The 20,757-nt window shown below is 37.7% G+C and overlaps 1 protein-coding gene across 1 annotated transcript; it reads right to left on the bottom strand.

Moving 5' to 3' along the window:
* Positions 1-1,848: 1,848 nt before the first annotated feature.
* si:dkey-222f8.3 (uncharacterized protein LOC561722 homolog) lies at positions 1,849-17,309 on the bottom strand. Its single transcript, XM_038291910.1, has 7 exons — positions 17,179-17,309; positions 12,123-12,222; positions 10,757-10,868; positions 10,532-10,653; positions 3,323-3,435; positions 2,758-2,911; positions 1,849-2,335 (listed from the first exon to the last, which is right to left on the bottom strand). The coding sequence occupies exons 1-7, from the start codon at positions 17,187-17,189 to the stop codon at positions 2,075-2,077; spliced, it is 873 nt and encodes a 290-aa protein (XP_038147838.1). The 5' UTR covers positions 17,190-17,309; the 3' UTR covers positions 1,849-2,074.
* Between the last annotated feature and the right edge of the window lie 3,448 nt (positions 17,310-20,757).

The raw sequence follows: 20,757 nt of genomic DNA on the forward strand, positions 1-20,757 counted from the left end.
GTATTTTGTGACCCCCAGGGGGCGCTATATGACCTCTTTAGGTTTCGGTATGAGTCTTGAGACGTTAGTTTTAGTGTTAAATTTTTAAAGTTGTGGTTAAAGAGGGATAACTGTTAGCAGAGTGCGGCACTAAGCTTTGCAACGGCACAGCAGTGGCATGACTTTGGGAAAACGTAATGAGCCTATTAAAATCTTAAAACAGTGTTATAACTTCATGTTTTAAAATATCTTTTGATTTATATCTAATCTTTGTTAGTTTTCATTTTAATTTTGTGGATTTGTGAAACTGTGAAATTGACTAAGATCAATTTGATTTAGAATTGGCTTTGCTCTATTATTATCTTACTATAAAACATTTGTTCTATTTATCTTTATATATTACCAATGTTTCTGTTTTTCATTAAGGGGAGTAGAAACACATTTCTCCCCACATAAAACAATGATACAGACTAATGAATACATTCATAACAGGGTCATTACATAGATTTCAATCGTTTTGTTCATTTGGATGACTGTGGGATACAGTTAATAAAACCCCAACATTTACTTTGTGAATTTGATATAGTACGTTAAAGCTGAAGTCTGTAAGTTTTTAAAAATCACTTTTTTGTCATATTGGCTAAAACTGTCCCTATGCCCAGACAGCAGTAAATGTGATATGTAACCTGTGAAAAAAACTGCTTCAATTGGTCCCGCCTACTGCCTGTATTTCAATCTGGAAAGAATATTTCGGGACGAGTCAAAACAACCGATCACAGCCAGAGGAGCGTCTGATGGAGTGTCAATCACAGTTCACACACGCTGAATTCCGCCCCCTCCCTCCACCGCTAAACCTGCCGCTGCTGCCTTGCTGCTGCAGTCAGGAGGACGCGCATGGAAGTCATGGCGGAGCGACAGCCACCAGCGAAAGAGAAACTGCCCTTACTGCCCTGCCGACAACTGCTTACACGGCAAACTTCGGTATAACCAGCATCTTATATATAGCTGCTTGGAGGTGAGTGCTATCGCTCTTTACCGGTTCACACTCCATGCCGCGTACGCTGCTTGAACGCTCTGGTCGCATGCGGTAGCCGCGCAGATGCTGTGAGAGGGGTGGAGCTTGGAGGTGGGCCATGGGTGAAGCAGAGAGGGTGGGGGAGTGGCGTGAAACCTGTTTTTCTTCAAATTTTCAGTCGACTTCTGCTCTCTTCTCAATGTTACAGACTGCAGCTTTAAGGCTTATTTCAATAGGGGTATTTTGCTTCAGAAGTTAACTGTTAAACAGCATAAGAGTATCCCTTAATAAAAGCCTATAAAGGTTGTGGCTAAAGAGGGCTTAATTCCAGCTTAGTAAAGATGGAAATACTTTTACAAATTTTACTAATCAAATTAGTAAAATTTGAAAAAATTAAAAAGCTGCAAAGTATGAAAAACCCAGAGTGTCATATTTTAATATATTATGAATAATTGCTAGTTGCATCAAAAAAAAAAAAAAAAAATACATCTACCCCTATAAGCCAGTCATTTCACTATTAAGCCCTGGCTTCCTAAACCAGGTTATAGTTTCAAGACATTGCATGAAAAGAGGCTTATGTAGGACTGACTCTCTGCTCAGGACTCACCCTTCATTTCTGTAGGTGAAAAACTGGTGGGAGAGTTCAAAATGTAAACGTTCCTCAAAAACCCTTAAGGTGGTATGTAAAATAAAACTCAATTCAATAAAGCAAAACAAGGAATGGTTCATAGGTGGGAAACAAGGTATAACATCTATGCTGTAAAATACAGGTTAAACTTTATTTGAACTGGTAGCAAAAAAAACTATTTTCAAAAATACATTGGATGTAATTAACCTCTAAAACACAGATGAAATTCAAACCTCTTTGCAAAAATGCTTATTTATTTATAACGTTTCTGCTATAAATGTTCTTACAAAAGGAATAACTGCTGTAACTAATACATATTCTGTAACGTAACAAATATGATCATATAAAATCCTTCACTGTTATCAACCTTTAATTAACAGACATTTATAGCCTTAGCTTTAGTGCATATAAAACAACCGTCTCCATGCTTGGTTTACAGGATGGCTGAAAAACTACAGATCTCTGTTGTTGCTACTGAGCAGTTTGGGGTACGACGTGCCAATGGAGCGGCCATGCCGGTAGACCACAAACTCCAACACGTACTCGTCCACTTTCGCCACCACTGATGTCATCTTCTCAGTCGACATGAGGAAGATGATGGTGAACAGAGCAACCTCAAACTCTGGGCTGACGCCGATGAAGGAGCCGCCGATTGGCTTTACCAGACCCTTCCAGCTGAACTGCAGGTTCAGGACATGGTCATCCTCATCAGGCTATTAAAAAAGATTTAAGGTTTAGATATTTTAGAAAGCTCAATACGACACATGATTTACATAAATTTACATATTCTGTGATCAAAATACTTTTCACACAGAAAAAAAAATAGACTGTTAAATTATGAGAGGATTTGTTCAAACCGTTATGACTAGAGATGTTTTCTATTAATATCGTGTCATAATCTCAGTATCAGGCTTCAAATATGAAATCTTCAAAACATGGAAACTATTTCGATTGAAGATGAATATATGAATATATGCTTGGAGGAAACGGAAATAGTCATGAAACCAACTTTTAAAAATGAGACGGGGCATAATATCTGGAAATAAAAATTCTCCATACATTTGTTTCCCCTTTTCAATTGGAAAATACTTAAATTGAATTCCAAATGAATAGGTAACCTGCAGTACGTTCTTACTGTGTCTTTATTGTCCCTCGCTTTGTAGCCTTTGTAGTCAACATGGCCGTGCTTCTCCTGCAGGTAGAACTGCACCCAGTTGTGCAGACCCATGATCTCCTGGCCGTATTTGGTCTCTCCAACAAACACATGTTCAAAGCCACACGAGTCTTCTCTAAAAGGAGTAAAACATGCATCTATTTTTCTTTCTGTACTAATTAAAAAACATTTCTGAAATTATTTCCCCTCATCTACAAGTTATGCAATTATACAACAGACACCAACCCTACATGAAATAGATCCTTTGATTTAAAGGTTGTGCAAACTTGACTTAAAAAAAAAATAAAAAAACCTATGTTGATTTTGGAGTTTGTCTCATTCCAAACATTTTGAATGAAAACATTTTATAAATCTTTTAAAAATCTTTTATATGCATTATATTTATATATTTTTAAAAGAAATAAAATGAGTTAAAAAACACACCTGCAGGATACATTCTATCCTATTATTCAGTTGATGAACATGCCTATCTCACCCTCCAAGCTTTTCCTTTGGGGTAGCGCCCCCTGCTTTCAGAAACACTCACCCTCCACTCCTGTCTCTATGGTAGAGGCGAAACCAGATGTCATACAGCTGTCTCTTGAACTGTCCAGGATCTGCAGGTGACTGGCCTTTCTTCACTAGATAGTTGTGAGCATACTGAGTTACAAAAAAAGAAGAAAAGTAATTATTTGGGCTTTTAAAAGTGATTTGCTGCAGTTAAAAAGCTTTTGCCAACTGACTTTAGATTTAGATGATATTTTGATCTTACAGTTCTGCGACATTATCAATACAAAATCCAAAGCTCTATACTGCACACCAAAAAAAGAAAAGAAAATCAGGTGATTCTTAACTGAATTATCAATTAATTGAATAAATGTTTCACTTCAGTTGGTGTTTTGCACATATAATTAACAAATATATCCCCAACCTCGAAAATAATAGAATGAGAAAGAACTATTCAAATCGATGTGTTTGCCCCAAAATTTAACAAAAAAGCCTCACTTTAAGAACCAGACTTGTGTTTGATTTTTTTGCCATTTTAAAGCCCAGGATCAGAGTGCGAAATACGGGGGGATCCGGTGGGGCTCGACGCCCCCCCCCCCCCCCCCCCCCCCCCCCCCCCCCGATTAACCCATGAGCCCCCCTGAAAGCCTCAAAAGCAAAATTTAAGGGGGGTCTTAAATAGGGCTCGGGATCCGCTTTGCATTCTGGGACGTGGTTGCCATGTTGACGGCTACGCTAACAATTTCATAGCGCCGACATAACGTATTTGCACGAGGAAAATCAGAAGAGAAGAACGATGTTGAAGTCCCAAAAAGGATCCGGAATTTACCGGGATACACTTAATAGAGAAGCCAGGGACCGGTATGTTGACAAAATCAGCATCATAAATAATTTGGATCCGTAAGAGGTTCCAAATAATGAGTGGAGCACCGACGACGAGTTGTTGCGACTGTTCTCCTTCTCGGACGTCTTCGGCTACCTTGTTTGTGGAGTAAGCGCATATACCTCAGAACAATACAGAAGCTACAAGTCCTTGGAGTCGCATGTGCAGTTCACCAATGGATGGGTTCAGGAGCTGCAGATCATAAAGCCAGCAAACACTGGGAACACAGTGATACGCACCAAGGTAAGCTGTGTTCAGACGAGCTCTGACAACTGCTAGTTTAGCAACTTCTAACCGCTAGTGCTAACAACCACTGACGCATGTAATGTTCTTTTAACTAGCTGCTATGTGTTTCAAAGGTGTAGTTTGTAACGGTAACTGCCAACCCTCCGGGTTTCTCACGTATCTGAGCCTTTTCCTGCTGCAGATGTAGGATCAACATGAACGTTAGCCAGACCCGGCTGCAGAAAGAACTTAAAGGGAGGGGGGCATTCCATTTGATTTACTTCAAGCTTAACACTAGCTTTGTGACCATTCATTCAGTGAAAGGAATCTCAAATCTTTATCAAAACATTTATTCAAATTATTTAAAAAAATTTTAAGAATAATTTGCTGAAATAGAAATCAGCATTTGTTTGATTCTTAGTGTTAGAAAAAAATGTGTCCTGACAGGTTTACTGAACCATCTTCTAATCTAGTCTCCCCCAGCTGCTGGTAGAAACAAGATTTTTTTACCATCATTCAGAAACTGGATAGGTGTTACATCTGTATTTTGTTGAAAATCATTTATTGAACATTGTTATTAATAAAATTTTAAGGAACAGATTAAATAGTCAAAGATCCGCAAAATATAAAAAAATAAACAATAGTGCAGTGCTGTGGCCATTAAAGTTAACTCCTAGTTTGAATCAGAGTCTTTCAAAGTGAACTATTTAGAAAAATGAGTGCAGTATTGACTGCGGGTTATTAAATCTGACCTCATAAAACACTGTAACGGGTAACTTTGAGCTTAAATCATTCAGTCAGAGGCATTATGCAGGTTTAAATGTCCTGTGCTCATTTCATTTCTTTTTCTTTTAAGTGATATAACAATATAACAGCGTGGTTGTCATACTTTACTGTTGTATAACTGTGATTTATATGATATGTATACACATGCATGAGGGGTTGAGGTTAACGTTTGCTTTCCTGCATAGAATGAAATATAATGGTGTCCTTACCTGCATAATTTATGTCTATTTTTTTTCTCCTCAGGTCTTGCACTCTCAGCGCATTAATGAGACTCCCCTGAAGCCATGGGTCATCATAGACATTTTTTATAAAAAGCATAGTATTTTTTATTATTACATTGTATTGTTATATTTGCATATTATTGCACGTTGTTATATTATTATAAAATTATAGATTATATTATTGTATATCATGACATATTGCATCGCAGCCTTTATTTATACAATTTAAGTAATGCATATTATTATAAATACTTATATAAGAATTTGCACTAACAGTGTTTAACTGTTAATGTTTACAATAACTACAATTTGTATAATAATAATTTGCAATACCTCCACTTTCCATTTCTCCATTGATGTTTCATTAAGACCGACTTAATAGGATTGAACATTTTGTATAAATACATACTATGTTATTGTAAGTAATTGCACTGCATTTTCATTGCGTCCATTTTTTATTTGTAACCATTTACCTACAAGCATTCAAACTGCACTGTTCTGCGCTACACTGTGTTCTCAAGTTTCACTACTTGCAAATAAACATTGAAAAGGATCTGATCGTTTGAGACCTCTTGCTTTTGGGTATGGATGCAAAACACACCTATGGCTAAAAAACAACCCACTTGTTAAATGTTTGCTTAGAGTGTATTGTTGATACAAAGAAATTGTCAATTCCATATTGAGCATCAATCTTTTCTTTAATACAGTAATTCATAAACACCAGAATAAAGTGGTTGACTTTAAGGTGTGGAAGTCCAGTGTAGTATTTCACTTTGACGGTGTCTTCCTTCAGGAAATCTTCATCCATTTTTCTCTGGCCAAGCTCACGTTTCAGGGTCTTGTTCTCCTCCAGCAGCCGGTTGATTTCAGCACGCCGGCGCTGACAGAAGTCACATTCTGTCAGCGGTGTCTGCTCAGCTCCATCCTCAGCTGGTGCTGGTGTCTCCACTATGGATAAAATAAGGACATCTTTTAGCTAAATGTGCATCATGCAGCTGAAAAAGCCACAGAAGCAACATACGGTGTTGAATCTGCTGGCTCTGTAAGGCTTACCGGGTGGAACAAAGTCATCAATAGCTGTCTCATCCATCGCAGGTGTACTGTCAGTCCTTTGCCGTTTTCTCTTTTCCTGTCTCTCATAGCGTGCAGTCTGTGTGGCCTTTATCTCAGTGTGGCCCAAGTGTAGTGATGGTGCCCAATCCGGATGCGAGGTGTACATTTCATTTGCTGGTTTTCCTGGTGACACAATTAAAAATTATTATCCACAGCAGCAGTGTTGAAAACAAATAGAACCATAATGTTATCAATGATCCTCAATATACACATTATTATATTGTATTATATGATTACATTACATTACAAGACGGCTGGTAAGCGCTAGGATCAGCAAAATTTGTAAGTGGTGCTATGACAGCTGTCAACCTCAGGGTTTTTTTTGAACATGGAGAGGGATGTCCCTGTCCTTGTAGGAACTGGCAGTGTGTTCTACCAAAGAGGATAAAATGCTATATCTAATGCTACATCAACCAACGAGGATGAAATGCTATATCAAATGCTACATCAACCAACGAGGATGAAATGCTATATCAAATGCTATATCAACCAACGAGGATGAAAATGCTATATCAACAGTCTCTGGGCGCGCGTTCATGCATGTATGTGGTGCCACGGATGAAGGAAGGAAATACTGTAGGCTATAAAATAAAACCGTGCATCTTTAACTTACCAGAATGAAAATGCATGGAACACACTCTCATTGACATCGGGATACTGTGGAAAGTTCTTTTCTGTCGTCTTACAGCCGCGATCCAAGCTAGCCGACGACTCTTTGTTATCTGTGAAACTTGGTCTCCGTGTTTGCGCCTCCAGGCAGGAAAGCGTGGAAAGTTATCCCATTTTGTAGGTTTTTCCCTCGGCGATCATGTGATGCGCTGTTACAGCCCACAATACTGCAACAGTTTACCATGGTTGAAATCAAGTTACGGTGAAATTAAACGAAATAAAACACGGCTGAGGGGGAGAACAGTACGCGTTAGTCACAGGCAATAATCTAAGGAAGCCGTAAAGTGCGCCGTCAACATGGCGACCACGCAAAGTGGTGACGTCACGACGACCAAGCCCTATTGTGTAAAAAAAAATTAAATAAAATGTTCTGGCTCCTTAGGAAGCCATTGCTCATATTTACGTATTGTTTCTAAGTTATATACTATAAGCTTTCTTATGTATAATATTTGATATAGTCTTATTTTGAAAGCACCGGAAGTTGAGCAGTTGGTGTCTTCCTGTTTAACGAGTATACGCTGCATAGCTGAATCTGTCCTCACTGTGCTGCGTTTTTGGCCAGTACAGCATGTAATTTGATGTGAAGGGAATATTTCGTTTATGTACATATAGTTCTGTGTTTCATGTTGTGTTTGGAGTCGTATTGCAAGGAAGGTCACCGAGAAGAGAAGTTTAAAAAGACGCTAGCATACGCGCTAACTAGCCGCTAGCATACGCTCTAACTAGCCGTTAGCGATGCCGCTAGCTAGCGGCTAATGTTAACATGTTGTTTGTGTCATTATGTGTTTATGTTGAGTTTATTATTTAGGAGAATTGTGCCTGTTTACACAAAGACTTATGCACAATATTTTTTTTGTTGCAGTTTTACCATTCATGCAAAGAAAAGGCTTATGGTGTGGTGATGATGGTTATCTACCTGCTAAGCTAAGAGTGAGGGCAGGACATAAATTATTTTTTTGTCACTAATGGTCACTAAAATGTTTTTAAGCTCAACATGTCCAGTATTAAAATTCAAAACCTTTATTTACAAATATGCTGTTTTTTGCAAAGTGGAGACAGCCAATCCTGTTCGCGTATGCAAATTAGCCATGTGCTTTTCCGCAGTTAATGACATGGCAACAGATTGCAGACAGCAGGTCTTCACTCCTGTTAGTGGACCTCAACAGACCTCCTCTGGACAAATTCGAACCATTTCCATTCGTCAGAAACTGGATTAAAGCAGGACGTGCGTGCATGAAAAAGAGAGACAGACAGACAGACAGTCTTCATAGGCTGACTTTCTATTCAGGCTCTTGCCCGCTTCACCAGATTCACAGAAAGCTTCATCCACCAAGCTGTCAGGAAGCTGAGCCCCCCTCCAAAAAAAAAAAATCACACCGGACAAACTGTCTCCTGCACTACTATTAACACTATATTTATTTACTGTTTTTTTGCACTGTTACTGTTACAAATGCTATATCTTACATAATTGGTAATAATATTTTTTCTGCTGCCATTACCATCTGCCTTTTTGCACTAGCATAAGTATTGCATATTTTATATTATTGTACATTTTATATTTTATTGTGAAATTGAATGTTTAAATTTTAGTATTAGGAACGGATCTTATCTGTTGTGCCTGTGCACTTTATCGGTTTCACTGTTGGTGAATATGAAACGTCCTCTCGAGTCCTTGTATGTCTGGTGAATCTGAAGAATTGACTCTAAAGCTGACTTTGACTTTGAAATGTTATAGGCCTACTGCATATTGAGAAAATTTAGATTGATATTGCGCAACAATCGGGAGATGGGGACCCCCCAAATATTGACAGGTATTTCACACACTGCCCAGGATTATAGTATATTTTGCACAACAGTGCTTAGCCCTAAAAGATATTAAAAAATATGTATGCATTGTAATGCATGCATGTATATACAGGTCCTTCTCAAAATATTAGCATATTGTGATAAAGTTCATTATTTTTCATAATGTAATGATAAAACTTGAACACTCATATATTTTAGATTCATCACACACTAACTGAAATATTTCAGGTCTTAATTTCTTAATAATAACAATTTTGGCATACAGCTCATGAAAATCCCAAATTCCTATCTCACAAAATTAGCATATCATGAAGAAGGTCTCTAAAAGAGCTATACAATTAATCATCTGAATCAACAAATTAAATCTAAACACCTGCAAAAGATTCCTAAGGCCTTTAAAACTCCCAGCCTGGTTCATCACTCAAACCCCAATCATGGGTAAGACTGACAGACAATGCGGAAGCAGTGGACTGAGTCTGGAGTAGAAACATCCAGAGCCAATGTGCACAGGCGTGTGCAGGAAATGGGCTACAGGTGCTGTATTCCCCGGGTCAAGCAGCTTTTGAACCAGAAACAGCTCCAGAGGCGCCTGACCTGGACTATAGAGAAGCAGCACTGGACTGTTGCTCAGTTTTGCATGTCATTAGGAAATCAAGGTGCCAGAGTCTGGAGGAAGACTGGGGAGAAGGAAATGCCAGAAGTCCAGTGTCAAGTACCCACAGTCAGTGATGGTCTGGGGTGCCATATCAGCTGCTGGTGTTGGTCCACTGTGTTTTATCAAGGGCAGGGTCAATGCAGCTAGCTATCAGGAGATTTTGGACCACTTCATGCTTCCATCTGCTGAAAAGCTTTATGGAGGTGAAGATTTCATTTTTCAGCATGACCTGGCACCTGCTCACAGAGCCAAAACCACTGGTAAATTATTTACTGACCATGCTATCACTGTGCTCAATTGGCCTGCCAACTCTCCTGACCTGAACCCCAAAGAGAATCTGTGGGATATTATGAAAAGAAAGTTGAGAGACACAAGACCCACCACTGTGGATGAGCTAAAGACGCTATCGAAGCATCCTGGGCCTCCATAACACCTCAGCAGTGCCTCAGGCTGATTGCCTCCATGCCACGCCGTACTGAAGCACTCATTTCTGCAAAAGGATTCCCGACCAAGTATTGAGCGCATAACTGTACATAATTATTTGAAGTTTTACTTTTTTTGTATTAAGAACACTTTTTACTTTTATTGGTCGGATGAAATATGCAAATTTTGTGAGATGGGAATTTGGGGTTTTCATGAGCTGTATGCCAAAATCATCCGTATTAAGACAATAAAAGACCTGAAATATTTCAGTTAGTGTGCAATGAATCTAAAATATATGAATATTCAAGTTTTATCATTACATTATGGAAAATGATGAACTTTATTACAATATAATATTTTCAGAAGGACGTATATACACATGTTCTCTTTACTCTGGTAGTTTAAATTCCCTTTGAAATGAATCTTTAAAGATTTTCCCCCCATGTACATGTCTAGAAGCGGTTGTACCTTCATGACATCAGTCTCCATGATGGCATCAATAAAGACCCTGTTCTCCTGAAGCTCCTCAGAGGTGACCATCTCTGACACGCCTGTAGACATCTCATAGTTGTCCAGCAGATTGATAAAATCTGCAGTAAAAAGGAACAGATATTATAAAAGCAAAGTAAAACAAAAAACGATTATAGTGAGAAAAAAATATGACACAGAAGAATTAGTTAAGTTGAAACTAACGTGAAAATGTCTCAATGCTCTTCAGTTTGTCCTCGTTAACATATGCAAAGAGAGGAGCGTGGGCCCGATCTCGGGCGTAGTTACTGCCCTGAGCCACGTAACCCGCTTTCCCCTGAGAATAAAAAAACAAAATCAAGAAAAGGTAACAGAGCAGAAATATCATCACACACAACTCTCACAAAACTAATTTACAATCCAGTCATCGAACCCATTCCCAAGAAATTACGTGTGCACTCCCATTATGATTTAAAAGACCAATCACGTAGCCCATGCACAACAAAGGGCTCCAACAGAGACTTGCAATCTCCTCAACTTTGTCCTGAGAATTTTAAACCTTAAATTTGCTTGCATGGTGTAGAAAGCGCTCGAAGGACTTGCACCAACACAATTAAGAGAATTCATAAAACTGAAATCCTCTTCTAGAAAAGCCACTGTCTACTGTTAGAGGAGACTGAAGTGCCCTTCAGACGGACCACCTTTGGCCAGATTGTTCTTTCAGTCAGGAGCTGTAACATCTGTAGCATCCCTCTCACTGTCAGAGAATCCTCCACTTTTATCACATTCAGAACTCTGTTAAAAAAACTGGTAACAATCAAATCAACAATGTACCTATTAGACCTTACCGATCTCCTGGTGCATGACTAAGCCAAATGTCAGGATCAGATGTTGCTTTGTAAATATCTACACATATCTATGCTAATGTCTCTGATCTATATGATCTGCCCTTGTTTTTTTAATTGTTTAATAATTGTTGTCGGGATTATACAGATTGCCCAGAGTCAACAGTTGGAAACTAGCTTCATAGTTAACACTGACATATTTATAGAAATCTTCATTAATGTGTACTGTCCCTGAAATATAAACAAATAAATAAGTTCAGAGCCAAAAACAACCTCAAACCCTGTGAGTTTAGCATTCTCCACCTTCCCACCTCCTCTGACCAGTTATTCACCATCACCCTATCTTTTCCCAAAGCAGAACCCAGGAAGATCCTGCCAGACACATTTTTCTGTTCTGTATTAAATAAAGCTTTTCCTTAACCAAACTTACTGTCTCCGTGGTTACCCTAATTCAGAGTTGTTCTTTTCGAAATATGACATTGACAGTTTTTGACACATTCTTAGTCTCTTTGTACATCCTATTAGCAATCAACCGCTCCAGACAGCACTCTGTCTTAATATCCAACTACTAAGGCTGAATCATCACAAGAACAAAAAGTGTATTTCCATCAGCAGAATTAGGTTTCCGTTAACTTTGTGCCCTTTAAATTGCAACAGCTCAGATGATATTACATAGGTTCTGAAGCTGATCTATTTGATGCCAGGTGGGTTTTTCCACCAGTCTTGAGTTACTTTGGAGGACTGACCTGGAGAGAAATTCTGTAATCAGTCCCCGGCTTTAGACGGTTTGTGTCCAGACGCCATAGTTCATTTAGCACCTCTGTCAGCTCCCGGTTAGCCTGTCGACTGTCGGATGAACAAGAAAACACGTTACTAGTTTCCGTTGCTTAAATTTTCGATATAAGATCCAGCTCCATTATATGCTTTGAACAAATATCTTAAAAGACCATTATTAGAGGAAATAACTTTGAAAAAAACATACAATATATGAATAAATCCTCACAATACCAGAATCTGCCTTAATGCAATTATATCATTGAATCAAATAATAAAAAGTATAGATCATTTTCTTTTCACATGAAACAACTTAAGTTTGGTCAGTATGCTTAAATCTTTATCAAGAAAAGGTAATGGAAACCAGACTGGCCTTGGCATGACATTAGTTTAAAGAGACTAGAGATACCAATCAGACAGAGCAAACCCAGGTGCTTTATGCCTATGTGGGTAAATGACTTGATAAAGACCAGGTGTTGCAGCAAAAACCTGGAAGCATATCAGTGAGGCAAGAAAAAAGCAGAAGAGCATATCAGTGAGGCAAGAAAAAAGCATGAAGCATTAGTAAATTCAGCTGGTTTTTTTAAGACATACAGGTGCTGGTCATAAAATTAGAATATCATGAAAAAGTAGATTGATTTCAGTAATTCCATTTAAAAAGTGAAACTTGTATATTATATTCATACATTACATACAAACTCATATATTTCAGATGTTTATTTTGTTTAATTTTGATGATTACAAATGACAACAAATGAAAATCTCAAATTCATCATATCAGAAAATTAGAATATTACTGAAGACCAATAAAAACAAAGGATTTATAGAAATGTTGGCCAACTGAAAAGTATGAACATGAAAAGTATGAGCATGTACAGCACTCAGTATTTAGTTGGGCCTCCTTTGGCCTGTATTACTGCAGCAATGCGGCGTGGCATGGAGTCGATCAGTCTGTGGCACTGCTCAGGTGTTATGATAGCCCAGGTTGCTCTAATAGTGGCTTTTAGCTCTTCTGAATTGTTGGGTCTGGTGTATTGCATCTTCTTCTTCACAATACCCCATAGATTTTCTATGGGGTTAAGGTCAGGAGAGTTTGCTGGCCAATTAAGAACAGGGATACCATGGTCCTTCAACCAGGTACTGGTAGCTTTGGCACTGTGTGCAGGTGCCAAGTCCTGTTGGAAAATGAAATCTGCATCTCCAAAAAGTTGGTCAGCTGCAGGAAGCATGAAGTGCTCTAAAACTTCCTGGTATGTGGCTGCGTTGACCCTGGACCTCAGAAAACACAATGGACCAACACCAGCAGATGACATGGCACCCCAAACCATCACTGACTGTGGAAACTTTACACTGGACTTCAAGCAACGTGGATGAAGTGCCTCTCTTCTTTTCCTCCAGACTCTGGGACCTTGATTTCCAAAGGAAATGCAAAATTTACTTTCATCAGAGAACATGACTTTGGACCACTCACCAGCAGTCCAGTCCTGTTTCTCTTTAGCCCAGGCAAGACGCTTCTGACGCTGTCTGTGGTTCAAGAGTGGCTTGACACAAGGAATGCGACAGCAGAAACCCATGTCTTTCATACGTCTGTGTGTGGTGGTTCTTGAAGCACTCACTCCAGCTGCAGTCCACTCTTTGTGAATCTCCCCCACATTTTTGAATGGGTTTTGTTTCACAATCCTCTCCAGGGTGCGGTTATCTCTCTTGCTTGTACACTTTTTTCGACCACATCTTTTCCTTCCCTTCGCCTCTCTATTAATGTGCTTGGACACTGAGCTCTGTGAACAGCCAGCCTCTTTAGCGATGACCTTTTGTGTCTTGCCCTCCTTGTGCAAGGTGTCGATGGTCGTCTTTTGGACAACTGTCAAGTCAGCAGTCTTCCCCATGATTGTGTAGCCTATAGAACTAGACTGAAAGACCATTTAAAGGCTTTTGCAGGTGGTTTGAGTTAATTAGCTGATTAGAGTGTGGCACCAGGGGCCATCAATTTTGAACCTTTTCACAATATTCTAATTTTCTGATATGATGAATTTGAGATTTTCATTTGTTGTCATTTGTAATCATCAAAATTAAACAAAATAAACATCTGAAATATATGAGTTTGTATGTAATGTATGAATATAATATACAAGTTTCACTTTTTAAATGGAATTACTGAAATCAATCTACTTTTTCATGATATTCTAATTTTATGACCAGCACCTGTATATTATTGAACAAAAAAAGCATAATAAAATCCAAGGGCCACAGCATACAGCTAAGGAATAGCCACGAAAAAGATTAAAGCAGAATTATTTTGCTAAATTCTTTTTTTAATATCTTTAATCACTGTTCATTATCCAAAAATGTTGACAGTGTAGCACAGCTCCAAAACACAGCTGTTACCTACACTAACAACATAGATGTTAAAAGTACTTTACTTAAGTAAAAGTACAGATACCTGTGTAAAAAGAGTGGTAAAAGTAATGATTGAACTCATTTACCTAAGTTGAATTAGAAAATTACAGGTTCTGCATTATATTGAAGCACAAAATCAAAACGTTTTTGGCTTAAGATAACTTCTAAATTCTTAAAAACAGTTTTATGCACAGAAAGTGGATTCATTTTCCTCTTTTACTCACAATGCTGGTAGAGAAAACTATATATTGACACAATTCAGTTTTGTTCTAAATTGAAATTTCAGACAGGATCAAATAGATTGATCTGAACAAAGGTCCTGCTTGAATACTTTTAGAGCGACTCTTAGTCCTGATCAGAAAGACAGTCTGTCTGAAGGGGAAAAAACGTGCATAAACACAGCAGAAAGTCTCATCTTACATCCTTATGTCTACACAATAAACAGTTTGGAATCTAAAATCTTGTATAAACAGGAAGTATAAATGTTGTACAGGAAAGTGAGTGGGATTTACAGCATTAAAGTTGCAAAAGGCAGAATGAATAGATGTTATGAGTCTCAAAATCAGCTGCAACGTTTTTCAGCCCCCAGTTCAGATCAGTGTTTATCTATAAACACCTGAGCTCCAACTGAACAGATTATCCTTGGGCTCTTTATTTTCCTCATTTTGTTGCAGCCTGTTATCAATATGCATAGAAGTAACAAGCCAGTTTTGAGAAAATAATAAGTAGAAAGTACAGATATTTGTTTTTAAATGAACTAAGTTAAAGTAAACAGTCCTCTGGAAAATAAATACTTAAGTAAAGTATAGGTGACGAAAAAAGCTACTTAAGTAAAGAAAGAAAGTATTTAATTGGACAAGAAGCGCAGATCCTCGTTGTGACTCTGAAGGAGCTGCAGTTGACCAGATGCAAGACTAAACTGTATTTATGCACTCCTCTAATCTGACTATTTTGGGAAGAGTGGCAAAAAAAAGAAAGCCAAGGGAAACCCAGAAAACATTTGAAGAAAGGTGCTCTGATGAGACCATATTAGAACACTGTGTGTGGAGGGTAAATTAAACGATTACAAATAATCTCCATTGTGAAACACAGTGGTAGTAACATGATGCTGTGGGAATTTTAATTTTTTGGGTGGGGATTTGTTGTTAAAGCAGAGTTAACAGGAGCATGGATGGCACTAAATACAGAGCAAACCTAGGAGAAAAACATTTGGAGGCAGGAAAACCCCGGATAGTTTCAATCCACTGGGACACAATAGAATGGCTTTGATCAAAGCATATCCGTGTGTTCCAGTGATTCAGTCAAAGTACAAACCAGAATCTAATCAGGAATCTACTGAAAGACATTACAATTGATCTACACAGAGCCTCATCATCAAATCCAACGGATGTTGGCCTATTTTACTAAGATAAATTGGCTAACGAACAGCTTTTCTCCTCTTAGTGATTGAACAAAATATGTGACTCAGAGAAGGCAAGCATTATGTGGTACTTTTTGTCTATCAAAAACAACCTAAGAAAAAAAACACTGATTATTGTTACAGCATCATACAAATAGTCCAAGGGATTTAAATGCATCTGTAGTTTCAGTTTTCATGTTTTGAACAGGTGAGAGCAACCTTTTGAGTGACTGGAGTAAAGCCAGTTTGTTTTCAGTGTTTAAAATAAAAACCAAAAAAAAAAAGTTTTGGAAAAAGGCTTACTAACAATAGCAAATTCCCGGATACCATAAAATGCATAATCTACTGCTATATGGGGTGATCCTGTAGCATAATGCAACCTTTGTGATAAAAGAGGAAGTCTTAACTGGTTAATTTTACAAATAGAGGGTTGGGGGGAAGCTCTTATGATTGTTGAGGAAATCCCCTCTCTTGTTTCAGTCAGTTACCTTGGAAACACCATGCTGATAACCATGAGGTATTCATCTAATTTTCAATGCAAGACCTTTTTTTTTTATTATCACTGTTTCCAAGTACTTTGTGTTCATGTTTTATTGGAATAAATGCAATGGCAGAGTGGACATCCCAAATCAACATTAGGAAAACTCATGCATTACCTTTTTTTAATCTTATAACATTATAATGAGCTTCCAGATGGTGTTCTCTGCACTGTCTTTATCTGAAACTGTAGATAATCAGTCATAAATGTGTGCCGTAATAAAACCCCACTGTCAATGCCATGTAAGAGCTGTAGATAGTAAGAATCAGATGACAGGAAGGAGCAAAAATAAAAACTTCTCTGTTCTTTCTTTGGCTCTGAAAATGGCCGCAGAGGAAATAAAATCAACTATGTTCTGTGTTGTATAATGAAACCCACTAATTAGTACCAGATCCTGCAGCAGCAATCGACAGCAGCTCTGATCCCTGCATGAAATATCCACATATTTACAGCTTAATGGTTGTACTTTATTGTTATATATATAGTTATAGCCCCGATGAGAAAGCTAGTTTGGCTTAAAGGAAAAACATCCCTAAAAAAAGAGTGTCATCTTACAGCTTTTTAATATGTCTACATTTAAAAGTTTTTTGAATTGTCAAGCTTTTACCAACTGGAAGTATATTAAATATTAACAAGTTTATGAGAAACTAAAAAAGATGATAGAAAGAAATGCAGGTTTGATTTGAAAGCTTACCCGTTAGCCATGGTTTCTTTTTAGTGGAAAATTTGACTCCTGACTACTTCTGACTTTGTCTCAGAGCAGAACAGTTATCTGAGCCTTCAATCATGACGTATGTACAGACATTAGCCAATCACAAGTGTCAAATGTGGCAAATCCCTCCCTTTCCCGAGTCATTAAGTGGGCGGGTTTGTTTCTGACTTGGGCGCTTCTGTAACCAATATTTACATCCTTCAATAAAAGCAACAGACAAAAGATACATTATTTTTTTATAGTAAAGCCATGGTCTTAAGCTCAAATCCAAACTATGAAACATAGATTGTAATACAAAACAAATGTAAACCACAAGGCTCTTTGATAAAAAAGGGTCCAGTATGTTTTTTTTTTTTTTTTTTTTCACGGTACAGAAAATAGATTTAAATGAAAATGTGTCGGATAAACTGCACATGAGGTAAGGGGGAAATGCCATTCATCTATTTTCACATGTGATCAGAAAATATAGTTTCAATTTCATTTCTCTATCTTGATTGCCATCCAACAAATGATTTAATATTTTTGTTAGTCCAAACATTCCGCTTTTTTTTCCTTTTTTTTGGTGTGATTAGTTGTTTGTTCCAATGAGAGGTTAACCTCTTCCAACAGTTATAAAAAAAAACAAACAAAAAAAAAACTCTCCTTTCAGTATTATATTCATATTATATTATTCAGTTTTATACTTTTTTTCCCCAGCTTTTATTGTCATTACAATGTTAAGGGCCTTTTATCTCCGGGACCCAGTGTGGCAGTCTGTGGCATTGGGGCTCGAACTATGCCCAAACTACTAGGCTGCCTGTGTCCTGTGGCCCCTCTATTGCATTTGATACATTTCAAACAGGACTTACATGGGTTGTTTTGGCTATTTCTTTTTTTCTTGGCTGTCTACAGTAAAATCTCGTATACAAATGCTGCTCAGTGAGCTGTAGATCTCTACAGCTCCTCCTGATTTATCTTGGCTGCTTCTCTGATGAGTTGTTTCCTTGAGTATGTTTCACTTTAGGTGTATGCTTGTGTCTGGTTTCTTTGCTTTGAAAAATGTTCTGTAAGATATTCAGAGCTTGGCACCATGTTATATAATCAAACATGCTTTAAACATTTCCACAACTTTATCACTGACCTGTCTGGTGTTTTCCTTGATCATCACCGTGCTCTTTGTTTAGGTTCACTAATACAACTCTAAAGCTTTAACAAAACAGCTGGATTTATACTGAGATTGAATTAAACACAGGTGGATTTAGGAATCTTTTATATTTTAGTCAGTAATAATTCCAATATTTGATCATGTTCATTTAGAAATAGATTTCTTTCTTCACTGACACTTCAGCATTAAATTCTTTAAGAAATTTAAATAATATTTAAACTTTTAAATAAAACAACAAAACCTTTACATAGTTTGCAGCCCTGTTTCATAATACACAGATCTTTTTGCCAGAGATAGGTATGTGGTTACATTCATTCAGAAACATTTACTTGAGTAAAGTTGTGAAAAAAATTTGCTTTCAGAAGTAGTTTTACCGAACCACAATTTTTTCTGTAACTTAAGTAACATTATGACGAAGGTACTTTTTATCAGTTTGATTAAACGGTATAATTCAACATGGAAAAAACAGAAAAACGGCCGTTTTATCCTTTATCTCCTCAGAAAACGATTCGTTTTCCCGTTTTGTGGTTTCTGCACATAAAACCAAAATCCATTAAACGGCTTGATTTTGGTTTTTTCGTTTTCGCCCCCAAAACGGAAATACCAGTCAATTTTCGGTTTCAGAAGTGGGCGTGGCTTTCAAGCCCGCCGGTCCGGGGCCCTTCAAAATAAAGGCATGGCATGGAGAAACTTTCGTTGTATTTCCTGTCCTCATCGTAGCTTTTGCTAGTGTTCGAAATTAAAGCAGGTCTTATACATATATAAATATATACATATATTTAGATGTAATATATATTTATATTTTTTATAGCTACAGGGTTTACTCGGAATAAAGTCATCAGAGAGATTTAACTGCGACAGAACAGACATGGTAAATTTGACACTCACGACAGGTATTTTAAATGACCAGCAGATGTCGCTGTGCATCAATGGGACAATTAATCGCAATATCAAGCGTATTTTACCAACTCATAGTCAATAAATGGAACATTTATGAAACGGAGTGCTGTGTGAGGAACTTCATTTTTGTGGCGGTAAAAAATCTGGAATTTTTTTAGAGATATATCTGGGAAAACAGCCAATACAAACAGGAGTGAGGTAGAAAACATTATAGATGATCTCTCTCTATCTATCTATCTATCTATCTATCTATCTATCTATCTATCTATCTATCTATCTATCTATCTATCTATCTATCTATCTATCTATCTATCTATCTATCTATCTATCTATCTATCTATCTATCTATCTATCTATCTATCTATCTATATATATATATATATATATATATATATATATATATATATATATATATATATATATATATATAATGTTGAATCCACTGTGCTTTAACACATGTGGAATTATATAATTTTAAAAAAAGTGTGAAACTGCAAATATATCTTATATTCTAGGTTCTTCAAAGTAGCCACCTTTTGCTCTGATTACTGCTTTGCACACACTCTGCATTCTCTTGATGAGCTTCAAGATGTACTAGTTTGCCCTTTTGCTTTCACTCTGCGGTCCAGCTCACCCCAAACCATCCTGATTGGGTTCAGTTCCGGTGATTGTGGAGGCCAGATCATCTGGTGCAGCCCCCTATCACTCTCCTTCTTGGTCAAATAGCCCTTACACAGCCTGGAGGTGTGTTTGGGGTCATTGTCCTGTTGAAAAATAAATGATGGTCAACTAAACCAAATCGGATTGAATAGCATGTAGCTGCAAGATGCTGTGGTAGCCATGTCAGTAGGCCTTTAAGTTTGAATAAATCCCCTAACCCAGCAAAGCACCCCCACACCATCACAACTCCTCCTCCTTGCTTCACGGTGGGAACCAGGCATGTAGATTTCATCCGTTCACCTTTTCTCCGTCATAAAAAGACACGATGGTTGGAACCAAAGATTTCAAATTTGGACTCATCGGACCAAAGCACAGATTCCCTCTGGTTTAATGTCCATTCATTGTGTTCTTTAGCCTAATCAAGTCTCTTCTGCTTGTTGGCTGTCCTTAGCAGTGGTTTCCTAGCAGCTATTTTACCATGAAGGCCTGATTCCCACAGTCTCCTCTTAACAGTTATTCTATAGATGTGTGTGCAGCTAGAACTCTGTGTGGCGTTGACCTGCTCTCTAATCTGAGGTGCTGTTAACCTGTGATTTCTGAAGCTGGTGACTCTGATGAACTTATCCTCTGCAGCAGAGGTGACTCTAGGTCTTCCTTTCCTGGGGTGGTCCTCATGTCAGCCAGTTTCCTTGTAATGTTTCATGGTTTTTGCCACTGTACTTGTGGACACTTTCAAAGTTTTCCCAATTTTTCAGACTGACTGGCCTTAATTTCTTAAAGTAATGATGGCCAATTTTTTTTATTTACTTAGAATTTGTATTATGGCAAGAAAAAAAGCAGCTAACAGTCTATTCAGT

The sequence above is a fragment of the Cyprinodon tularosa genome, unplaced genomic scaffold (assembly GCF_016077235.1).
Source record: "Cyprinodon tularosa strain WSP-4 unplaced genomic scaffold, ASM1607723v1 ctg304, whole genome shotgun sequence".
Taxonomy (NCBI): domain Eukaryota; kingdom Metazoa; phylum Chordata; class Actinopteri; order Cyprinodontiformes; family Cyprinodontidae; genus Cyprinodon; species Cyprinodon tularosa.

Coding starts and splice junctions, on each gene's coding strand:
- si:dkey-222f8.3 (XM_038291910.1), bottom strand. Junction 10,869..12,122: donor ATTACAGAATTTCTCTCCAG/GTCAGTCCTCCA, acceptor TTTTATTCTCAG/GGGAAAGCGGGTTACGTGGC. Junction 2,912..3,322: donor CATAGAGACAGGAGTGGAGG/GTGAGTGTTTCT, acceptor TACTCCTTTTAG/AGAAGACTCGTGTGGCTTTG.